At 42.0% G+C, this 23,028-nt stretch overlaps 2 protein-coding genes across 13 annotated transcripts in view; one reads left to right on the top strand and one right to left on the bottom strand.

Annotated features, from left to right (window-relative positions):
* Positions 1-23,028, top strand: part of LOC140685445 (bifunctional methylenetetrahydrofolate dehydrogenase/cyclohydrolase, mitochondrial-like) — a 77,008-nt gene that overhangs the window by 25,436 nt on the left and 28,544 nt on the right. The gene's annotated exons all lie outside the window — the stretch shown is intronic.
* Positions 1,421-21,958, bottom strand: LOC140685643 (MOB kinase activator 1A-like). 10 transcript variants are annotated; one of them, XR_012058894.1, is made up of 6 exons: positions 21,728-21,958; positions 18,234-18,400; positions 14,783-14,876; positions 13,191-13,324; positions 8,041-8,202; positions 1,421-1,838 (listed from the first exon to the last, which is right to left on the bottom strand). XR_012058894.1 is itself a non-coding variant. In XM_072937530.1 (6 exons), exons 1-5 carry the CDS (start codon positions 21,739-21,741, stop codon positions 8,096-8,098), a joined length of 516 nt encoding a protein of 171 aa, XP_072793631.1. In that variant the 5' UTR covers positions 21,742-21,958; the 3' UTR covers positions 7,398-7,975; positions 8,070-8,095. The 10 variants fall into 10 exon arrangements, 8 of the variants coding, with proteins under 8 accessions (XP_072793636.1, XP_072793631.1, XP_072793630.1 ...); XR_012058895.1 differs by lacking the exon at positions 1,421-1,838 and adding an exon at positions 7,398-7,790; XM_072937530.1 differs by lacking the exon at positions 1,421-1,838 and adding an exon at positions 7,398-7,975 and having other exon boundaries at positions 8,070-8,202.

Raw genomic sequence — 23,028 nt, 5'->3', positions numbered from 1 at the left:
TTTGTTTTTCTTTGTCTTTTTTCCCCTTATATTTGCTTAGTGTATTAAAGAAGTGGCAGAATTTAAAAGGTCAAGAGGCATTTACAGAAGTAACTTGCAGTATTCATAAATCAGAATTATTGAGTACAAATAAAAAACATATGACTGGTTAGCCACGTTCACTTACTGTGTCCATAAGAGCTTCTGTGGGCCTGCGAGCTCCAGGGCCGGGTGCCCACAGCAGGCACAGCGTCAGAAACGACACGTGCATGCGACGCTGCTCCTGGAATGCTGTTGTCCCAGCTCCAGAAACATAAACCCAGTGTTTCTGTAAGAACATAGGTCAAGGATACCATCCCAAGGGATGACTTTATGCTAAAAAAAAAAAGCCTAGCACCAAAAACTGTAAAATAGTAATGAACCGAAACACCCGTTCGTGATTTGGCTTGCAGACAGCTGAACAGTCTGCTTGAGGAACTTGGAGGAACGTGCACGGCCATACATGTTACACATGGTCATCATACATGTGATAATATGCACGTTATACATGGGGAGGCCAGGTGAGAAGCTGCGGAGGAGATTTTTTGGAACTCCTGAAAGAGATACACCTACTTGTGCTACTCAGATGGAAATTCCTACTCCAGCTTATCTGTAAAGATGAGAACAAAGACCATGGTTTGGGGTTGGCATCCTATCCATTTCAGCGTGTGAGCATTGCTCTGCAAGGGCTCCCACAGATAGTTACAGCAATCTTGAGCCAATTCATTTATTTCAGTAACACAGTGTCTTTGAGAATCACATTTGGCAAGACACACTTGTCCACTTATCCCCAGAAAAATCAGTTTCCAGAAATGAGTGTGCTATCTACAGTACGCTCCTCAAATTGTACAGACTGAGATCTAATAGAAGTTCTCTGACTTCAAAACCGACTAGAGATTGACATCATTTTTCTAATTAATATTAGCAGCAAAAATGAATAAAAAGCAACAAACAGAACAATGGTATATGATCCTGAAAACTAAATATGGCAACACTGGCATTCCATAATTCTCAATGTATCAATGCACAGTTATCCTAAAATAAAAACCATCAAGCAAAGAAAGACTCCCTCCATTTCTGGAGGAAACTTCATGTGAACAGCTGTTTCCCATCATGAGTCACTAAAACTACATAAAGCTCCTAGTCGACAGTCAAGGCTGTACAATCTGTCCCATATGCAGCAAGATGCAGATCTGACACTTGTGTCTTGGGAGAAAAGAAAAGGTGGTGGTGGTGAGGAAAGATATAGGGCGCATGCTTAGCCTGCACGAGGTCCTAGGTTCAATCCCCAGTATCTCCATTAAAAAAATTAATAAGCCTAATTACCTGCCCCCCAAAAAACCTAAAGCAAAAAGATGTCATCTTCCAAAGGAGGAATAAACAGAAAGGAAAATTTTAATAATTTAATGATTAAAATTTTTTTATTTTCAACTTTGTTTTTGAAACTTTTTAAGTTCTAACATCAAACATGCTTATAAAGCTATGCTGTTACACCAAAGTGGTTTATTTGTCTATTGATTTGTCTGTCAGCCAGCTACACTGAATTTGCTGTTTGGTGCCACCGCCTTATATCAACCTCTACTTGAGTAATATCATCTCTTATATTTCAATATACTATTTTCAAAAAGGCTTACACCCCCAACTAAGGAGTTTCCTGCTGGGAGGGACAGTGGATTGTCCCTCCTTGTCTCTACTCAATAGAAACACAGTGAGTGTTGAAAAGTGTACACCTCTCTCCTTTGAGAGACATTCTCCTGATCAGGTGTGGCTCTTCCTTCACACACCTCCAGTCCCTTGGTCCTTCAACCTTCACTCCAGACCTAGAACAAGAGAGGAGAGAAGACAGTATCTGGTCAGTGAACACACTCTTAGTGCCCGGCCTGCCAGCCCCTGCGGAGGGCACGGAGCTCTAACCCGGACCCAGTGCCTGCACTCAAGAGCACTCCCCCTGGGGAATTAGAGACGTACTCAGACGATCAAGCAAGTCATGACTGAGAGAGGAGAGAATGACTAACGCAACTGGGGCCAAGGGGTTTAGAAGTAATTACTGATCAGCTCCTGAAGGCTGAGTAGTTGTCCTCTAAGAAAAATACCCATTTCAGAGAGAAACAGACCCACCTGGGCAAAGACTCTGAAGTGTGAAAAAGAGGATGAGCAAGTTGCCTTAACCAGAGCACAGGGAAAGGAGCTGGAGGCAGGCTTAGACCAACTCTGGGAACTCATGGGGCAAAAGCAGTGAGAAGTCACTTGAGAACCGTGAACGGGGGAGCGGCGAGTCACACTGTTTCAGGAAGATCACTGGCTGCTATGAGAAGAAAGGATTGGAAATGCGGGCTGAGCAGCAGGGCCTGTAAGAAGGCTGCTGCAGTGCAGTAAATTAAGGCACATATTAAGGCTAAAGGGATGTCCCAGAGATGCCAAGATGGTGGAATGGAACTGCTGCCTAGGGGAGGGCGCATAGGCCCCATGCCCACAAACTGCTCTCTGCAGAAGTGTTTGGAAGAGGCTCAGGATGGCCCTGGGAAAGGATCAGAGTGCCATGCCTCCTCCTCCGTCAGGCCCACACCTGCATCCTGGAACTTCCTGGCCTCTCCAGCTGGGCCACCCTGGATTCTGGAGCCTATGTAGCTTCAGTGGAAGCCACTGAGGAGCTTTCTGTGGCCCAGATCAGACCCACCGAGGGTCCCATCCAGATGTGTGGCCGTCCGAGCCCTGGGAGAAATAACCATCCCCTCTGAGCCCAGGTTCTCACTCCCACAGCCCCCACTCGGCCAAGATCAAAGTTTCTCAGCCCTTAGGAAGTCTTTTTGGCTGGTAGGAATGTAAAGTTGATATTTTGCAATAATCAAACCAGGTAAGAAGATTTATGCATTATTTTCAGTAGTTCCCAGTTCAAAACCCAACTGAGAGCTTCTTGCTTCCCTAATATAGAATCACAACACATAATATGACCTGCACAGTAAGTGCTCCCCACCTTTGCGGATCCCTCTGCTAATCCTGGTCTTCAGGATGACCCTGTGAGGCAGGGCTTATTGACCTCATTTTACTTAACTGGGAAACTAGAACCTGGAGAAGCTGGTGGTATCAGAGAGGAAAAGGCACCCCCCTTTCACAGTCTGCTGGGGGACCACCTGGTTGACCTCCGCCAATGCACTCACTGTGATAACTTTCCTTACTGGTGAAAATGAGGATAAGGACCCTGTGTTTCACTTGATACATTTAAAATTATAATTACAAATTCAGATCAGGGTCTGTTTATTAGTCTTTTCGTGACATGATATAATAATGTATTTTAAAAGTAAAGAAATTTAATTTTCTTAACAAACTAACTGAGAGTACACTAAATGTCAATCCATACACTAGGGGTATACACACGGTGATTATACAGTGATGACAAATTCCCTGCTCATCGGGGTAAGTGGGGTACGGGGTGGGGAGAGAAGACATTAAACAGACATGGTATGCCATCATTTTGTTAACAGTTGTGCTGAGGCCGAGCACAGAAGAGAGCAAAGAGCTCAGGCACCTGTGACACCCGCAGAAGCGCAGGTCAGACTGACGCACTCCAGCAGGCACTTAGGGAGCACAGCCAGCTGGGGAGTTCGACTGGCTGGGAAGAAACAGCCCTGAGTCTGCAGTGGGAGGTTCCCCTCACGGAGAACGTGGCTCTCCAGGCAGGCCCCAGAGGGGAAATTCCAGAATATTCCAGAAGAGGTGGGGTCCCTAAACCAACCTTTGGGGGTAAATCCTGTACACGGGCTCCCAGCGCAGGCCAACCACGCAGGAGGCCTGGACGCACAGATAGACGGAAGGACGGAGGGGCAAGAGGCTTTCAGAGAGACCCCTCCGAAGACCGCCGAGGTCACCGCCCCAGCGGCCACGAGCGTCCTCGGAGGATCGCGGTTTCAGGGCGGCCTGACGCCCCCTCCCAGGTTTGGGAAACCGAGGTGCTGAGGGGAGGGCCGGGCCGCGGCCACCCCAGCGACTACGAACCCGGCGCGGCCTCCCGCCCGGGCCAGGAAGCGCTACCTTGTCCACCAGGTTGGCGCAGAGCAAGTGTCGAGCCTCCAAGAAGACGTGTAGCAGCTCCTGCGAGCCCAGCTGCGGCTCCGCGCTGCCCGCTGCCCGCTGCCCAGCCGCTCGGTCCCGCGCCGCCCTGCCCTCCGCACTGCGGACCTGCTCGCCTCCTTCTCGCGGCCTCTCCATGGTGACAGCGCGCCGGGTGCTTCTTGGCCCTCGCCCTTGCCCTGACACCAGCCCAGACCCTTGCCCACCCTGTTAGCACTGACATTCCTCCTCGCTCTGACCTTTGCCTTTGCACTGACCCTCACACTAGACTTTGTGATGCCCCTGAACTCCACACTAAATGAGCCCCTGCACTGGTGCTGGCCCTTATCCAGACTCTGACTCTCTTCCTCAGCCTCGCCCTAATCATCACCATTGACCTCATTAGCATCTGACATCTACGGTACCCTGTTCCTACCCTCACCTAACCCTGACACACCCTAACACACACTTCACCCTGAACTTCGCCCTGGCTGACCCCCACTTCATGATTGCCTTCTCAATGACCCTCAGCCTCCCTTTTACCCTGGCACTGGCCCCCAAGACCTGGCCCTAAACCTGGTGCCTCCCTTGTCATGGCCACTGCCCTGGCTTTCAGCCTAGCCTTGGTCCTGACCCTTGACCTCACTCTGGACTTGGTTGTGGCCCCAGTCAAAATCACACCATAGTGTGAGGGTGAGGATCATGATCAAGTTCATTGTCAGCAGGTCAGGGTCAGGACGAGGGTAAGATCAGGGACAGAGTGATGAAGATCAGAACCACAGGGTGAGTATTCAGGTCAGGGTAAATTTCTGTGTCAGGTTAAGGGTCAAGATAAAAGAATGGTCAAGGCCATGGTGTCAGAATTAGGTTCGAGGACAAGATCGGTGTGAGGGCAATTTTAGGTCCAGGGTTGGGTTCGAGATCAAGGTCAAGGTCAAGGTCAATGTGAGAGTCAGGGTCAGGGTCTGGTTGAGAATCCATTGGAGAGGATCAGTGAGAGGATGAATGTCAGGGTAAGGATGATGGTTATCATCAAGGTGAAGGTAAGATTGAAAGTTGGATTCAGGTTGACAGTGAACGTCCAGTTCTAAGTCAAGGATTCAGTGTCTGAGAGGATGAGGGTGATGATCAGGATTAGGGTCAGTGTCAGGTTCAGGATCAAGATTAATGTGTGTCAGGGTCAGGGTGAGCATGATGTTCATTGTTAAGTTCAAGGTCAATTATAAGTCAAGTTGGGGTTCCTTTTCTATTGCTCCTGGAAGGAAGGAAGTCCTCCTCTGCCACCCTCCTCCTCCTCCACCTCTCCCTCCCTCATCGTGTTATTTTGGCCCAAGCTGCGTAATTCAGGATATTCTTTCCATCTCAAAGTCTGTGCCCTCAGTCACATCTGCAAAGTCCCTTCTGTGTGCATGAAAAGTACTTACAGGCTAGGTAGGACATGGGCATCTTTGGTGGGGCATCATTCTGCCTATCACAGAGGGTCAGAATTTGATTCACGGTCAAGTTCAAGGCTAAGTTCAATGTGACACTGAGTCAAGGTGATGGTCATCATTAAGGTGATTAACCTGAGAACGAGGGTCAACATAATAATGAAGATCAATGTCAGTGTGAAGCCCAACTTCAGGGTCAGGGTCTGGGTCAGGTTCAGCGTCATGATGGGATTAGGGTGTCAGTGATGACAGCCACAAAGTGTGAGTCCAGGTTCTGTGTGAGGCTCAGGGTTAGGATGAGGACCCAGGTCAGAGTGAAATTGAATTCTAGGTCAAGATCAGTGTCAGGGTCATGGTCAGGCTTGTCATGCAGACTATCTTCAGTTTCAGCTTGAGTGTACAGGGTAGTTCAGCATCAGGCTCAAGTTCAAGGGCAGGGTGGGTCAGCATGATGGTCCTTGTCAAGGTGCAGATTGAGTCTAGGGGCAAAGTGAGGTTGACAGTCGGGATCAGATTGAGGGTGGTGTCTCATTCAAGATAGTGTTCTGAGTCATGATCAGTGTGAGAGAAGTTGTCATTGTCAAGAGTAAGTCAGGACCAGGGTGAGTGTGAGGGACACGTTAATGGTCAGCATCAGAAACCAGGTCATAATGAGCATCAAAGTAAGAAGAATGTCCATTAGAGGGTCAGTGTTAAGGTGAAGATGAGGGCCAAGTTCATGGACAAGGTGATTGGAGTCAATGCCAAGATCAAAGCCAGGTATGGGTGGGGAAGGGACTGGCAAAGAACTGAGTGAGGGTGAGAGTGAGTGTATATGTCAGGGTGATAGGATCAGGTTAAGTGTTAGGTTTAGGTTGAGTGTCAGGTTCAGTGTAAGGCTCAAGGTCAAGGTGAGGGTCACTGTAGGGTGGAGTAAGGTTAGGGTCTTTGAGAGTGGAACTGGCTGAGGGTCAGTGGTCAGGGTGTGGGAGCAAACTCACATTCATGTGGAGGTCAGAGATACCAGAAAACTGAGCTAGACTGAAGCTGGGAGTCTACAGATGTGGCTGGACCAACAGGCAGAGACCAGATGCTTAAAACATCTTTAAAGACATGAGACACTCAGACTTTTCGTTGGAAGCAACAGCTGGACTTTACTGTGCTTTGCCCTCTAAGAGCTTGGAGAGCAGGGACTGGCAGTGCTAGTCACCTCTGTGATCCCAGTGCTTACAGAAGTTTAACCGCAAAATGAATACATTAAAATACTGAAGCACAAAACAAATACTTTAAGAATAAAAGATTGCTAAGAATAGATTGCTCTCATTCATCTGTTTTTATCTATCTGTGAACCAGTACCACACGGTCCTGTTTATTATAGCCTGATGGTGAGTCCTGGTACCTGATGGAGTAAGTCCTTTCACAGTTTTCCTCCTTTCCTTCTGCTTCTGTTTCTGCCTCCTCCTCTCAACGCTTTCATTTCCACATCTATTTTAGAACCGGCTTACCAAATTATTAAATAAGAAAAAAAAGAGCCAATTCAGACTGTACTGGGATTTATCGAATTAAGATGAGTTCTAGGAATGTCTGTCTCCTTATCTGCCCGGTGTCTCTGAGGAGGGAAGCGGCCCGTGTGGCCCCGGCTCACCCTTACCCTGAGGGAGATGTGGGTAAACCAGCGTGAGGTGTGGAGGGTCACTTACTGGGTCCCCAACCTGAGCCACCCCGGGCCTTGACTTCCGCCACCTCACCTCTACGTGGGCGCTCCGGCACTGAAGCACCCAGGAAGCCCCCCAGACTAAAGTCGCCATGAATGGGGACACTTTCCCAGTGACCACAGAGAAGCAGGGGCCGGGTGTGTCTCCTCGGCCATTTCCGTCAGTAGGAACAGGAAAGGGGCGCACACCAGGCAGAGCTGCTTAGGGGTTTAGTAATAAAGCTCAAAACTGAACTAGTGTTTAATGTCTCTGAGAACAAAATCAAACCAAACTTCTTCCCGCTTGGGTTTCCGACATGAGGACACCGTACACTCAGGGCTCCCCCAGGACCACCCCTGACCAGGAAGGCAGCCGCCAGAGAACCAGCACCATGGCGGGCATGGCATCGGGACGCGCCGCCTCCTCCTGATGGATCCGTCAGCAGCACCCGGCGGGGGGCCGATCGCGCAGGGAGCTGGGTGCCCTCATCGCCTGGCTGGGGACAGGACCAGGCACGGAGTAGGCCCGCTGTGGCTGAATGAGGCTGGCGCAGAGAACAGGAGACCTGAGTTGTCCAGGGTTGGAGGCACACAGGCGGGGCCTGGCCCAGCATCTCTGCCCTCTGGGATGAAGGGGCGAATCAGCTCCAGGTTCACCAGCGCCTCCTCGAGAGGCCTGTCCACATGGAAGTCATGGACATCGGGGGGCAGGGTGGGCCTTGGGGGCAGGTCCCCCTGGGCGCTGGGGAATCGGCAGCTCTGTGGGGCGGGCAGGCAGGGGAGCTGTGGAGAACTGGTGCAGGAGGGCCTGAGGGTAGCAAGCAAGGGACAGCAAAAGGAAACCCATCCCATCCCCTCCCCGTCCCAGCTCACCTCCCTCCAAGTGTGGTTTCTGCACCTACGTCAATAGCTCGGTGTTACTGTACTGTCAAGTGTGTGCAAATCCTCGGGGCCGTGGCAGTGAGTACACGGAGGGCGGCCATGGTGGGGCTGGCAGTGGTGTCTTCAGATGACCCGTCCTTCTAGGGACAGCTGCTGTTATGAGAGGCTCGTGTGACTCCGTACTGACTTTATTAGCTTTTAAGCTGGAGGAAGAACTTCAGATAGTGAAGACGGAATTTATCCCCTTGTGGAATGTGGAAAGCTCCAGTTCTTGCAGGAATATATATCCCCCCAGCGTCTGTGACATGGCATTGATTTGGCACAAATATGCCTTACAATCATAGACCGGCTGTCTTCTTTCCTCTGTAGATAATACTTGTTTTTAAAGAGACTGTAAATTATGTTTATTTAAGTAGCCAAATGAACCCAGTGTAGCTTCTTTGCCCAGTAAAATATCCATTGTGCCACGTTTCTTGCATGACAAATCATGAAAACTCCTCTAAAGATCTTCTTTTAAACACCAATTTGATATCTGCTTTATTGTAACTTTTCCTAAACACCCTCAGAGTATGGGTTTATAGCAAGCCACTGACATGAGCCATTTTCTGATGTTTGTTTTTGAAATGATTGTTAGCACCTGGAGTTGTCTTAAGAAAAGACCATTAGTATTCCTTTTGTTTCCCATTTGAGAGACCATTTTTATGGTAACTAAAAAATGGCAGGTTGACAGTCTGGGGAACTGGAAGAAACCATGAATAAAATTGTATCGACTGTAGTAAATCGTAGACATCTCCTTTTCCATCGTGTGTGAATTCTTCACACCACAGACATTAACAAAGGCTGAGCTAAGGCAGAAGCTCTGATGCTCCAGGTCCTTCCTGCCTCCTCGCTCTCCTCTGCCTTAGTTTTCATCTGAAAGAAAGTGTAACGAGTGGCTGAATTGTTCCTCCTTCAATTCTGGGGGTTCCTACCAAAACTGACAAGGCTGCCATCGGGGTGGTTATGTTTGTAATGTGGACACCTGCTGTCTATGAACTAAATTGGAACCACAAGGTTATTCCATGTAATACCTCCCACAATCTGCATTGTGTTGTTTAATTTCCAGCTGCTACAGGCAATAAAAATAGTGTCTCCTGACTACAGAATAATGTCAGTTCACATTAAGCATATAAGTTGAGTGATTTAGCAACCAAAATCCTAGTTTACCAGGGTCTTATGGTTCTGATTTTTCTTGGTGACACTAAGAACAATGAAACTTTCTAGAACCGTGATTTAAGAAGCAAACTGTCAAACAGTCTAAGAAAAATAAAACACCTTTTGTGACTATGAAACTGCCTGATTTAAGAAGAGTACATATTCTAAGTAACAGTGATATTATTGTGTAGAAAATTATTAGATTAATTCTATTACAATTTGGCATAATGATTTCCAAACTTGATTTGAAGTATTGAAAAGCAGAATTAATTCTAAGCCATTTAAATTTTAAAATCAGTACCTATGGTCACTATATATAAAAATAGATTTAAAAAAACAAATTTCTTCTGTGTAGCACAGCAAACTATATTCAATATCTTGTTATATACCCTTTAATGAAACAGAATGTGAAAATGAATATATGTATGTACATGCATGACTCGGACATTGTGCTGTATACCAGCCTCATTGTTTAACCAAAGTTAAAACAAACAATTTGTTCAATAGTTGTTCAATACTGGAGGGTTTCTTCTAGAAAGATTATAGATTATCGCATTTAAACAGAAAATTTTCACACACACACACACCCAGCCAGGACTGGAAACTCTCCCAAACAAAAGGAAAATAAGGGGGCACACTTTTAGTCATTATTATCTATTGTCTACAAATAAAAAGTATTTTATCTTCTGAATTACTGTGAAAAGCCAGTTTTCTTTCTTCAACTAGGAGCCCTCAACGTTTTATTTAGTTTTTAAAAAGTGCCAAAGTCCAAGAAAGTAAGTAACAAACTCCTTCCTGCAAAGGGGAGGAACAGCCCTTCCCTATTTTTCAGAATACAAATGAACGGACACGTCCTTAGAAAAGAACTAGGAGGTGGTCTGGCCATCTCTCTTCAAGCAGCGCAAGTGGGGACGTGACTGCTGCATTCCTGCGAGTGCTAGCTGACTATGAAAAACACCTGGTTGAATATTTCTAAGAATAATGTTTCTAAGAAAACAGGGACAGGAGAAAGACAATACAAGCAGCCCTGGGTACAGGAAACACACACAGACGGAGGCGTTCGTGCCCAAGAGAACCTAGATTAGTTGGCCTTAAAGGTCTGTTCACCACACTACTCTTGAACGTGTTCTGTGCTCTAATCTTTCAGAAAAACAAAGACGAAAACACTTCTCCTTCCCTGTATTTTGTATTCTTTACTTCTCAGCCAGCCCTTAATAGTTTGAGATTTAGTATATTTTGCTCCTGTAAGCTGAGTTTTACATTTTTTGCCTCACCCTACTCCCAAGCTTGGCAACAACTTTGTCTTTTCAAACACTATTCTGGAGCCTATGGGCATTTTTTTCTGGACTGGGTCTTGGATTCATGTACTAAAAAGATGGATTTTTAAGTCAGATCCCTTTTCTCTCAGATTATGCAAATGGACACCTTGCTATGAAAAGGAACATTAATAACTTGGATATATTAGTTTAAAAATGAATAATAAACAGTTCTGTGAAATAAGAATAAATAATTGGCATAAACAAGATGTGAATAACAGCCTAACGAAGGGGGAAAGGATTCCAAAACAACAGGATGAAATATTGAAGAACTGGGAAGCTGAGGAAAGATAATAATGACAGAATGATTCTTTACCTCTGCGAGAGACTTTAATAAAGAAATGTAAGTAATTTGTTTTAATCTAAGCACTTTCCAAGCTGAATTTAACATTCAAACAGTCAATACACAATAAAGGATCCAGTGAGAAAGGGAACAAAAGATTTAATAGAATGGAAAAGTTGACCAAGAGCAAACAGACTAAACATAACAACAAGATATACATTTTTCTCCTGAAAGAGCCTCTGATTAGACTGCAAAAAGGAATCTGCTATGTTCTGAATGTCTGCGCTTCCCTTAAATTCATGTTGAGATTCTAAGCCCCTAGATGACAGCATTGGGTGGTAGACGCTTGGGGAAGTTGATTAGGTCGTAAGAGCTCAGCCCTCATGAATGGGATTAGTGCCCTTATAAGAAGAAACATGAAAGAGATGAGTTCCCTCTCTGCCATGTGAGGATACAATATCAACAACAACAAAAAAACCCACTGCTTTTCACTGCCTATAAACCAGGAAGAGAACCTCTGACAGAACCTGACCATGCTGGGCCCTGCTCGTGGACTTCCAGACTCCAAAACTGTGAGAAATACATTTCTATTGCTTATAAGCCATCAGGTCTCTGGCATTTTTATTATGGCAGCAAAAACAGGTATGGCAGAATCCAACAGTATATTGTTCATAAGACATCCTTACACTGAAAATGACAAGGACTGATCACATCCATGAATACCAATGCCAGACTCTTAATCAAAGTATCAGCAAATAAAAAGTACTCTGCCAGTAGAACATCAAAAAAAAATAATAAAAGAGAAAACCTTATGATCATCCACAGACATTAGAAGAGTATCTGCTAAAAACTTTACAATTTGACTTTAAAAAATGCACACAGCTCTAACCAAAAGCAAGACTTTGTTTAATACTGAAATACTAGAAGCACTCATATAAAAGTAAACAAGAAAAGGATGTTTACCATCCTCACCATTACGTAGCACTGCTCTGTAAGTACGAGTTAGTGCAATTAGGTAAGAGTTACACAAGTAGTATATTTATCAGGAAAAAAAAGAGTTGAAATCAATATTATCTTAGTATAATGTGACTGTATACTTCAAAAACTCAAGAAAACCAACTCAAAACAAAAGAAACAATCAGAATCTGATGGTCAATTATAAAATTCACATAGAAAACAACAGCTTCCCTATGTACTAAACAATAAACAGTTGGAAACCAGATTATCAATTAAAAAAAACATTAAATGCCTATGAATAAACTTAAGAAACTTGAAGGATTAGCATAAAGTAAACACAGAAGTTTACCAGAGGAAATAAGAAATAAATAAACGAATAAAACTTGTTCCTGGATACGAAGACTCAGTACTGGTAAGAGAATAAGAATCCCTGTGTTCATCTACAAACTGAATGAAAGCATAATAAAAGTCTCAAAGATTTTTTTTTTTACCTTGACAAAACGTTTCTAAATTCTTTGGAAGAACAAAATTTCTAGAATAGCCATGAATATTCTGAAAAAGAAGAGCAAGGAAGAGAGACTAGCCCTACAAGATGTTCAAAGATTCATGCCCGTGGTAAGTAAAACCATGCGGAATTTCCACAGGAACAGATAAAGAGACTGACGGATCCAAGATATGTCAATCTGATGTGCACGTATGATAATCAGGAGAGGAAAGATACATGTATTCAATAAGTGGTACTGGACAACTGACTAGCATTTATAACGAAAAAAAGTCAAAGGGGACATTGAGAAAAAAATTCCTGACAGAACAAAGACTTAAACATACAAACAAAACCGCAAAAGTATTAAATAAAAGCATGGACTAATATTTTAAAAATCTTCTAGGAGGAAAACTTTTTACTTTGTATCTTTCTGATCAGTTTTAAAATCCAGACGTCATAAATGGAAAGATTAATAGGGCAAAATAAGAACGTTACATACAGCAAAACCACCTTGTAACAAAATAAGAAAAAGGTAACCTGGGGACAAAGTACATGCAACATATATGACAAAGAGCTAATATCCTTAACATAAAGAGATGGACAAAGGATATAAACAGAAAACACACAATGATCAATAAACCCCAAAAGGCTCAATCTGATCGATATTTTCTAAACGTACATTAAAACAGAAATTTATTTACCCATAATAGAAAAGACGAAAAACTGAGTAAAAAGTAGCATTGATGAAGAAACACAGCAGACACAAACACGGCTGGGGGCAGTATACATTTACAATCTTTTTGGAGAGGAAGTTGGCAGTCTTTATTACATTTTTTAAAAAGTAATAGAGCATTAAGAAGAACAGTTATCATTTAAAAAGAAAATTAATTCTACAAAATTAGCTCACCAATCTTAGAAGGAAAAAGAGTTTCATCATCAAGTTGATCCTGAACCCAGGTCATCAAATAGTCAATGTATTTTGGTGCAGAACACTTGATTGGCTTTTTAATATTAGCACCATCTGCCCAATGATATTCATATCTGGAGAGAAAAAAGCTTTACTGATAAAGTGTTCAAAAACGTTTAGCAAATGTGCAACTTGCAATTAGCGTAGGTTCAGTTTGTCAACAGAAGTTGTATATAACTTGAGCAAATTACCACAAGTCCTGCTGAAGATTACTGGGAGGGAATTCCCTATAGAATTACAGTGGACCCTCAAAAAACATGGGTTTGAACTGCATGGGTCCACTTGTATGCAGATAGTTTTCAATTGTAAATACTACAATATAACACGATCCACAGCTGGTTGAACCCATGGATGCAGAGGAACTATGGATATGGAGGGCTGACTTAAAAGTTATATCCATATTCTGAAATGTGATGGTTATAAATGGAAGAGAAAAAGATAATGTGGCAGTTGGTTGTGCTAGAATTTATGTTTTATAACACAGTCCTGAGAAAGACAAAGGAACCACATTCCTGCCTGTTAGGCAGACGGTGCTAAGGACTGGGTAAGGGACCCACCACATTCTTAGCTCATTGGCAATTAAGTAATCACCAAAAGAGCCAAGATTATAAAACCTTGTTTCTTGGAGAAGGTTTTAAAGAAACAATGTTAGGCATGCAACTTTTTCTACCTCACCTTTGCTGAGCTAGAATGATTAATAAGACTTATGCAAAGCTTCACTGTGTGAAGCATTTAAGCCAAAGATAAGTTTAACTTTCCTCTTAGCTTTATTTAAATTTCTGTTCAGGACGTTTGAGGAATAAGACTTCATTTAAAAAAAAAAAAACCTCCTAAAGTAATATGATAAAAATAAGACTCAAACTCACTGGGGACCTTTTTCTCCTTTACACCTGTAGCAAATTCAGAAAAGGACAATTTTTTTCCCAAGAGGTAAATATCTTGATTACCTATCATCACACAAAAATCAGTCATTTATTGTAGGAAAAAAGACTGGAAACATTAAAACAATTCCATCACATCCTGACTTAACTTTATGGGTGATAAAGAGTTCCACTTCTTTCTCAGTACTTCCTGAAACTTATTATAGTCAAAAAATTTTAATCTAGCATCTTTAAGCTAGAAAACTGAAGCAGCACAATTTGGAAGTAATTAACACTAAGCAAGCACAAGGAAAAAAAAATCAAATATTAAAGGGCCAACTAAAAACTCAACCATGAAACTAAAAAGCAGAAACAGAACTCTAAATGTTAATAAAATTGAAAAATAACTTTCGCAAAGCAAAAGAAACCTAACTCAAATTTCTTTACTTTTGTTCCTACAACTGAACATTCATATTTTCTATAATGCAATTATAAAAAATCAAAACACTAAGTACCATATACCAAAGTATTTGATAATGAAAAGTTTACGGGTAAGCTTTTTGTTTTCACAGGCAGATAAGAAAAACAATGGCTTTATCCTTTAATTTATATCAACTGCTGATTAGCTTTATTTAGTAATTCAAATACCTATATAATAGCCAGTATATGTACCTTGGACCTGCAGACATGACGGGACAGCTTGCTTCAGTGCAGAATTCTGTAATAGTTCCATACAACATGTTGATCTGGTTGAAGAAATCCACAGCTGGAAAGATAACAGCAGAATTGTGTTCAAATGTCTGCATAGACACAAAACAACAGAACCCTCAGCTGGAGGATTCAGCCAAGAATCCTCGAGAGATTCAACAACCCAGGGGAACTACGAATTCTCCTTTTAGGTTGTTACACCTAAGTTAACTTTTGATATAGATTCACTTTTAATGTTTACATTAAGCTTTTAAGCAGCTGACAACAGCAGGAAAATAAAGTATTAGAAGATAATTCCAACTTAATGGTAATTATTACATTAAAATATACAATTTGATTATATCCAAGCAAATGAAAAAAAAATCCATAGCATCTTATCGGTCTAGACCAGACAATACCGTTTGCGTCAGGAAAGAGAAGGCAAGCGTCGTGGAGGTAACTGTGAGGGAGAAGGTGCATTAGCTGTGTCGGGTATTTTAAAAATCAAGTTCATCGTAAAAAAATTGGGGCCAAGTGCGTATTGAGGACATAAAAAAGACATAGGATAATGTCCTTTGCCCTGGAGTCTCCACCTAACAGAAGGGACAAGATTAAAAGAGACAAATAATAAGTGTTAGAGTTCAGAGGAAAGGCAGTATCTCCAGTAGCTGAGAAGTCAAGGGGTGGGTGCTTCCTAAAGGAGCTTCAGCGACATCTGGAAGAAAACAGAAAAAGGGGGAAAGAAAGAAACTCAACTAAGTGAAACTCTGTGCAAAGAAAACCACATAAGCCTTGAAAAGTTCTAAAAAAAGGTTTTAGTTCCCTGTCAAAAAGACTACCTAAAAATCAACCAAGGCTTTTCCAAGTTTCTTAAAAAACAAATTAATTTTAAAAAAAAGTTTCATCTTGTCAAAAGGAATTTTATACAAAACTCCCTCGCTTATAAACTTCCCTTTTAATTAGTCATGTTTCTGAGAAAGCAGTACTTAGGTACTTAATATTCATTCAAAGCAAAGAGTATGCCCCGATGGTGTCCTGGTTTATTGGTCTGTTCTTAAAATGTGGTCCAGAGACCCCATTTCTGGGAAAATCTGTGAGGTCAGAACTATTTTAATTGCTCTTTTCACTTCTTTCCGGAGGCACAGAGGAGCTGTCCAGAGGCTCCATGACGTGTGACATCACAAAAGACTAAGGCAGAAGCAGATATGAGCATCCAGCTGTCCTCCTATAAGCCATACATTAAATAAGATTTGCAAACATGTAAAGCAATGTCACATTTCTCACTGAAATTTATTTTATAGTCATTTTTCATAAAAATATATTTATGTTAACATGTCATGGGTTCACTGTTATTTAGAGATAAAATTTTAAATTAAGTATTAAAAATTTCTCAGTTTTAATTGCTAACATAGAAAGTATCACTAGATATAGCCTACATAATAAAAAGCTCTTTGGAGTTTTCAATAATTTTTAAGAGAATAAAGAGATTCTAAGACCAAAAGGTTTGAGAACAGCTGATCTAGAACAGTAAGTCTCAAAGAAAAATCTAAGCTTGAAGAAGGCCAACAGATGCCTTTAGAATAACCGATAATTTGAATAAGGTTACAAAACAGGAGTCTTCTCTGAATACACACTTCACATAGTTCACACATCAAAAGACATATAAAAATATACAGTGAAAAATCTAAATTCCAACCACTCCACCTTCCCCCTACACACTATAGTAATTTTTTGTCTCTTGCCCCCTAAGATTCTTTATCCCATCTTACACAAAAGGTAACATATTACATAGTTCTGCACCTTGTTGTTTTTCCTCTTAGTAATATAAATAATGGCTTTTTAATGAGTTGAGAAAAATACAAATTCTCCTAATGTGGCTACTAGAAAATTTTAAATTACATTCGTAGCTCACAGTATATTTCCATTGGACCACACTGACCAAGGCAAAGATTATCAGTAGTTGAATAACACATAAAAAAGACTAGACATTACAGAAGTATCTACACTGCTAGAAATATATACCACCATCTACAAAGCAGTCTTACAAACAAAATCAAACCTGAATTTAATCAAAGCACCAAATGGGTGCTAACAAGGTAGCCACTAGACACATATAGTTGTCTACATTAAGATGAAGTTAAATTTAAAATTCAGTTCCAGTCACACTAGCCACATTTCAAGTGCTAAATGACCACGGTGAAGATATACAACATTTGCATTATCATAGTAACTTCTATTGGACAGAGCCGCTGTAGATCTAACATTTACAGGAAACAAAAGGAGGAACAGAAAGAGATAATGGACGCCTTGGGGATGTTAGCCGCAAAATTCATACTCAGGAAAATAAGCTGGTTTCTTCAACAACAAAAATAGCAAGGAAAAAAGACTGTGATGAGGGGAAACCTGTAAATTAAGAGATTCAAGAAACACATATAGGCTTTGTTGGATCCTGATTTAAACCATCCATATTTTTTTGTTTTAAAAAGAAACATTTAAAGGACAATCGGGGAAACGTGAACACTGACTGGGTATCTGGTAACAAAAAGGAATGATGGCATTGTTATTATCTTTAAAAGGGGGAAGTTCTTATCTTTTAGACACTGAAATATTTACAGATGAAATAATATGTCTGGGATTTGTTTCAGAATAATCAGGGTCGTACACAGAAGTAGCACAATGGGCCCTGAATTGCTCATTGTTGAAGCTGGATAACAGATACCTGGGAATTCATTATACTTGGTTTCTCTACTTTTGTGTGTTTGAAAATTTCCATTAAAAAGTTTTTAAAAATTCTGGAACATCTAAAATTCCAAATAGACTTAAACTTTAGCACACGGAACTGATCTCCTCTCCAAAATGACAGACTCTAATATTCATCTTTCTAGCCTCAACATATCCTCCCATGCATGCCCTTACTTTCCTGAAATCAGAGTACTTTCAGCCCACGGGTCCCTCCATTTTCTCCCATCTCTCAATTTCCTCTGACTACTCGTAAGTCACAACAATCAGGTGACTGACCATACGAACTGCAACTGACTTCTCAGTATACGTACGTAGGCAGATTAGAGCTGCTGGGAGTAGGGACACAACTGCGAAGACGGATTGGATGGATTCCCTACAAAGTCATGTCCACCACAGGTAGAATCTCTGTATTTATCAATCTTTCATTTGACTTTACTCAGCAATTCAGACCATTCTCCTCAGAAATTACCCCAAAATACTCTTCATTTTCCCTCAGTTCTCTCTACTCAACCACACAAGCAACAATCAGGTACTCTGAACAGAACAACACACTTTGGTAGTATTTGCCCTTAACGCTCTTCAGGTAATCTGTTGTATTATGACAGTTACACCCATAAAAGAAAATTCATTAACAAAAAGATTTGAGCAAAATCTTCCTATAAACCAGCAAAGTTGAAAGTTATTTAGAACTTACTGTTAACAGCAATCCATTCATTGAGGTCCTCTCCCTCCGGTAACATCACAGCCTGTCTCAGATTCCCACTTCCTAGAGTTGCTTCTGCATGTTTTAAGAGTTCATACTGATGAGATCCTTCAGGGATATTCTTCTTTGGTTTGAATGTTTTAGAAGAGCGGCTACTACTGTTAGGTTAAAAGTAAAAGTACATCAGTTTTTAGGACCAGAAGCAGAATGACATTAATCTTAGGCATGTAAGTTGTTTTGAAAATAAAAAATACTCCCTGAAAATGTCAGGATTGGCGAGGGGCAGGGCAGGGGGAGTGGGGGGAATGGGGGAGGTCAGGGCAGGGAGAGATGAGCAAATTTAACATATAAAAGACTAAGTTAAATTTCCCCCCTCACATTAAACAGGATTAGCAGCACACTTTCACACAGAAGACAATTTTATCATGCCTCGTAAAGCAGTCTGGTGTAACAGAAAGGACATCTTAACCAAAAGAAGAAAAAACCTGGATTCCAGTTCTTGACCTGCCACTAACTCTGACTGCCTGAGAAACAACCTCCTTTTGGCCCCAGGTTTCATCTACAGAAAGCAGTGCTGCCAGGGAGGTAGCTCTAAGGTTCTTAGAGCTCAAGAATCCAGTTTTCTGTATCAAAATATTTGTGATGCTAACAAAGCAAGTAGCACTAACATTTTAAGAGTTTTTAGCGGGGAAAATAAATGAGAGACAACTGGTTTTGGAGAAAAAAAAAAGTTTCTTATTCCTACCTCACACCACTCATAGGGCAGGTCTTCCTAACCAAAAACAAAGCCCAGAAAAAAGGGACACATTTCTAACCATAACAATTAAAACTTAGACAACAGAACAAGGAAACAAGTAGGTAAAAAAGTACTTGCAACCTATACTACAAAGTATTAACCAAATAATAAAGAGCTTTTATAACATTAAAAAAAGGCAAGGAATGCTTTAGGAAAACAGGCTAAGGAGATTAATATGCAATTCAGAAAGACAAATACAATGACCAATGAATGTCTGTAAAGCTATTCAATTCAAACAAGATTTATTTTTCCTTAATTTGAGTGTCAGAGGTCAAAACAATTACATTAAGTGTGGGCTAGGGTATAGAGAAATTAGCACTTTAATACATTACTGGTCTAAGTATGTAACATCTTCCCAGAGCAATATAGCAGTATCTATTAACCCTGAACTGCTCCTCAATTCACCCCTTCCGCTCCTAGATACGGAAAGGATGTGTTTTCCCAGATTGTTTTTAATAGTAGAAGACTTGGAAACAACCCTAAAGCTTCTTAGTAGAGGAATGAATAACTATGACATAGCTACATGATGGAATATTGCACAGTACTTAAGAAGAACAAGATGGAGCTACATGTATTCACATGGAAAGATCTCAATACGTAGTTAAACATGTTACAGAATGAAATGTAGCAGAAGCCCATTTTGTAAATGCACTGAAGGTGTCACCCATCAAACGGATACTGGTGATTACTTCTAGGAAGAGGAAGGGAACAGAACTGAAGACTTCCACTTTACCTGAGTAATTTGAATTTTAAACAAGACTGATTATGAAAAACGGAGTTACAAAAATGATAAAAATGAAACATGGAAAAGTTTAACACGATAAAAACCTAAATTTAACAGGGAGGTACTAAATTAGAAGGAATGGCCCTTTACAAACTGAAACAAGGAGCTGCACATCACAGGAAGTTAAATAAGGAAAACTAGCATGAAATGATGTCTCAAGATTCAATATGATCTTCATCTAAACTAAGACTTTTGTGCTTCAAACGGCACCATCAAGACAGTGAAAATAATTCACAAAATAGGAGAAAATATTGTAAATTATAGATGTGATAAGGAACTTGAATCCACAATAAAGAATTTTTACAACTCAAAACCAAAAACACAGCCCAATTAAAAAATGGTCAAAGAATCTGAACAGACACTACTTCAAAGATATACAAATGGCTAATAAGCACACAAAAAGATGCTCCACATCATTAGCCATTAAGCAAATGCAAATTAAAATCACAATGAGATACCATTTTGCATCCACTTAGAATGGTTATAATAAAAAAAATGTAATTAAATGCTAGAGAGGGTGTGGGGAATCTGACACACACTGCTGAAGGGAATGCCAAAATGGTGCAGCGTTTTGAAAAAGTCTGGCAGTTCCTCAAAAGGTTACTTATATACTATATATACTGGCAATTACTATATAGTATATAACCTGGCGATTCCACTCGTAGGTATATATACCCAAACGAAATGAACACATACATCCAACACAAAAATCTGTACACAAAAGTTCACAGCATTATTCATAAACGCCAAAAAGTAAAATGTCCATCAACAAAATAAAGTTTAAAAGAAGCAGCCTCTTATTTAGGTCCAAAAGCAACTAAGAACTGTGCATCCACCAACCATTAACTAAACATTAATGTATGAAAGACTGGGGCGGGGGTGCGGTGGGGATTATTGTTCTAGTAATATGGAAATCTGCAATTAAAATGTAAACAATACAATTTTTTGATACGGTAATCATATTCTGAAAACTATGTGCTTAAACAAACAATCCAGAGGGAAAAAAGCGACTTAGACAAAGATATTCTTAGTAGTGCTATTTTATAATATAGCAAGGTACTAGAAAGAATCCAAATTTCTCTCAATAAGGAAAGGGGTAAACTCCGGTTATGAAACACTATGTAATGTGATTTAATAAAACTTAGTAAGAATGTCAAGTATATGGGTGATGCCCGTAACTACAAATGGGTATTTATTCGCTCACACAAGACATATTTAAGCAACAAGCTAGGTAGAGTGCCACCTGAGAATAATAAACAAGGTGCTAGAGCAATGTTTCTCAAACCTTAAAGAATCATCAGAGAATTTACAAATTTTCCCATTTAGTCTCATTTGAGCCCAGACGTTATCTCTAAAACAGGACTCCACCGAGTTAAAAAGAAGTCAATTACATAAATTCACACAGTGGGCTGAATCAGAACTGGACAGAACGTCTGGACGGCTGCAAGGCCCGCAGCTTAACTTCAAGCTTCTCAAACTGTGGCAATCCACATTTTCCTGGGGCGGCATTTTTCCGCGGGGGTAATCTACCGGTGACTGATAATAAAGCTGGGAGAACGGTGGAGTAAAAAGCTAAGTCAGCACGGATCGTCACTAAAAGGCTCGAGACTTGAGCGAAGTCGGGAGCCCGCGGCTCCGCCCCCCGATCGTCTATCTGCCCTCAGGAGCACTGGGGCGGAAAAGTTCGGAGGCGCTGCCGGCCTCGGGGCCTTTCTACTCCCCGGCCTTCTCGGTCCGCTTCCTCTGCCCACATCCCGGCTTCCCGCGTGACCCTGAGAGGAGGCAAAGCAAGGGACCTCGACCCCAGACGCTCGCCGCCGCTTCAGGCGCCCGCTCGCCACCGCCCCGACCTCGGCCCTCAGTCATCAGCCCTCAGCCCTGGAGCCCTGGGCCGGCCACACTCACAAGAGGAAACTCATCTTCTCTTCTCAGAGTGGGGGCGGGGGCCACTCGCCCCCGCCGCGGTTAGGATCTGGAGCCCGCGCAGGACCGTCGGGGAGCGAATAGTCCTCAGCCCGTGGATAGCGGAAGCCCGCGCCGCCGCTGCCGCTCCCCGCCGGGGTCGAGCCGCTGCAAGCTGGTGCGAACAACTGCACCCTCCTCGCCCTCCTCCCCCACCTTACGGACCCGAAATGCGGAACCAGCAAAATCTCGCGAGCAAAGGCGGTGCCCTGCCCCGCCCCGCCCCGCCCCGCCGGGAGGGACTGGGCACGCCCCTTTTGCACCGCCCACTCCTCCACCTTAGCCAGTCAGCGGCCTCCAAGCTGAGACTTCCGCTCCGGAAGGCGAGGTGAAATCCCGATCCTGGGCCTGGACGAGAGGCTGACCTTGTGCTTGGTCCCGAGTGTTCCTGTTGTGCTGCGTCCCAGCTCTCTTGATGGCGGAGAGCCTCTATGAGCGCAGCAGTTTTTAAATTTTTAATTTGAATTTTTAGTTGAGTTCTGACTCACACAGCATAAAATTCACCCTTTTAAGAAGTTGGCTTATGTGTTTTTTATCGTGTATTCAGTGTCGTGCAACGGTAACCACTATCTAATTCTAGAACATTTTTTTCATTACCCCAAAAAGCAACCCGTTAGCAGTCCTTTCCCATTCTTCCATTCTCCCACCTCCTGCCTACAACCAGTCTACCTTATTTTTATATGATTTGCATAATCTGGATATTTCATGTAAGTGGAGGCATACAATATGTGGTCTTTTGTGACTGGCTTCTTTTGCTTATGTTTTCAAGATTCATCCATGTCAGTGCTTCATTACTTTACATAGATGAGCGCTATTCCATTGTATGAGTATGTCATAATTTTGTTTATCCATTCGTCTGTTGATGGACATTTGGGTTGTTTCCACTTTTTGGCTATTATGAATAATGCTACTAGAACATACTTTACCGGGTTTTGAGTGGATACATGTGTTCATTTCTCTTGGGTATATGCCTAGGAGTCGCTGGGTCAGATGGTAACTATATGTTTAACTTTTTAAGGAACCTCCTGATTGTTTTCCAAATTGGCTGCACCATTTTACATTCACACTGGCAAATATTTGAGGGTTCTGATATTGCCACATCTTTGATAACATTTGCTATTGTGTATCTTTTTGGTTATAGCCATCCTAGTGGGTATGAAGTGATATCTGGTGATTATGATTTGCATTCCCCTGCTGGCTGATGCTGAGAATCTTTCCACGTGCTTCTTGGCCATTTGAAACAA

This window comes from Vicugna pacos, chromosome 15 (assembly GCF_048564905.1).
Source record: "Vicugna pacos chromosome 15, VicPac4, whole genome shotgun sequence".
NCBI lineage: Eukaryota > Metazoa > Chordata > Mammalia > Artiodactyla > Camelidae > Vicugna > Vicugna pacos.
Note: the sequence above shows the minus strand (reverse complement) of the source record. Positions and strands in the feature narration are given on the sequence as shown.

What these genes read in the sequence shown, in the direction of transcription:
- LOC140685643 (XM_072937529.1), bottom strand. An exon ending in TGAATGGATTGCTGTTAACA is followed by an intron (nt 14,877 to 18,233) that starts GTAAGTTCTAAA and finishes TTATCTTTCCAG; the next exon opens with CTGTGGATTTCTTCAACCAG. An exon ending in TCTTTTTCCTTCTAAGATTG is followed by an intron (nt 8,203 to 13,190) that starts GTGAGCTAATTT and finishes CTCTCATAACAG; the next exon opens with CAGCTGTCCCTAGAAGGACG.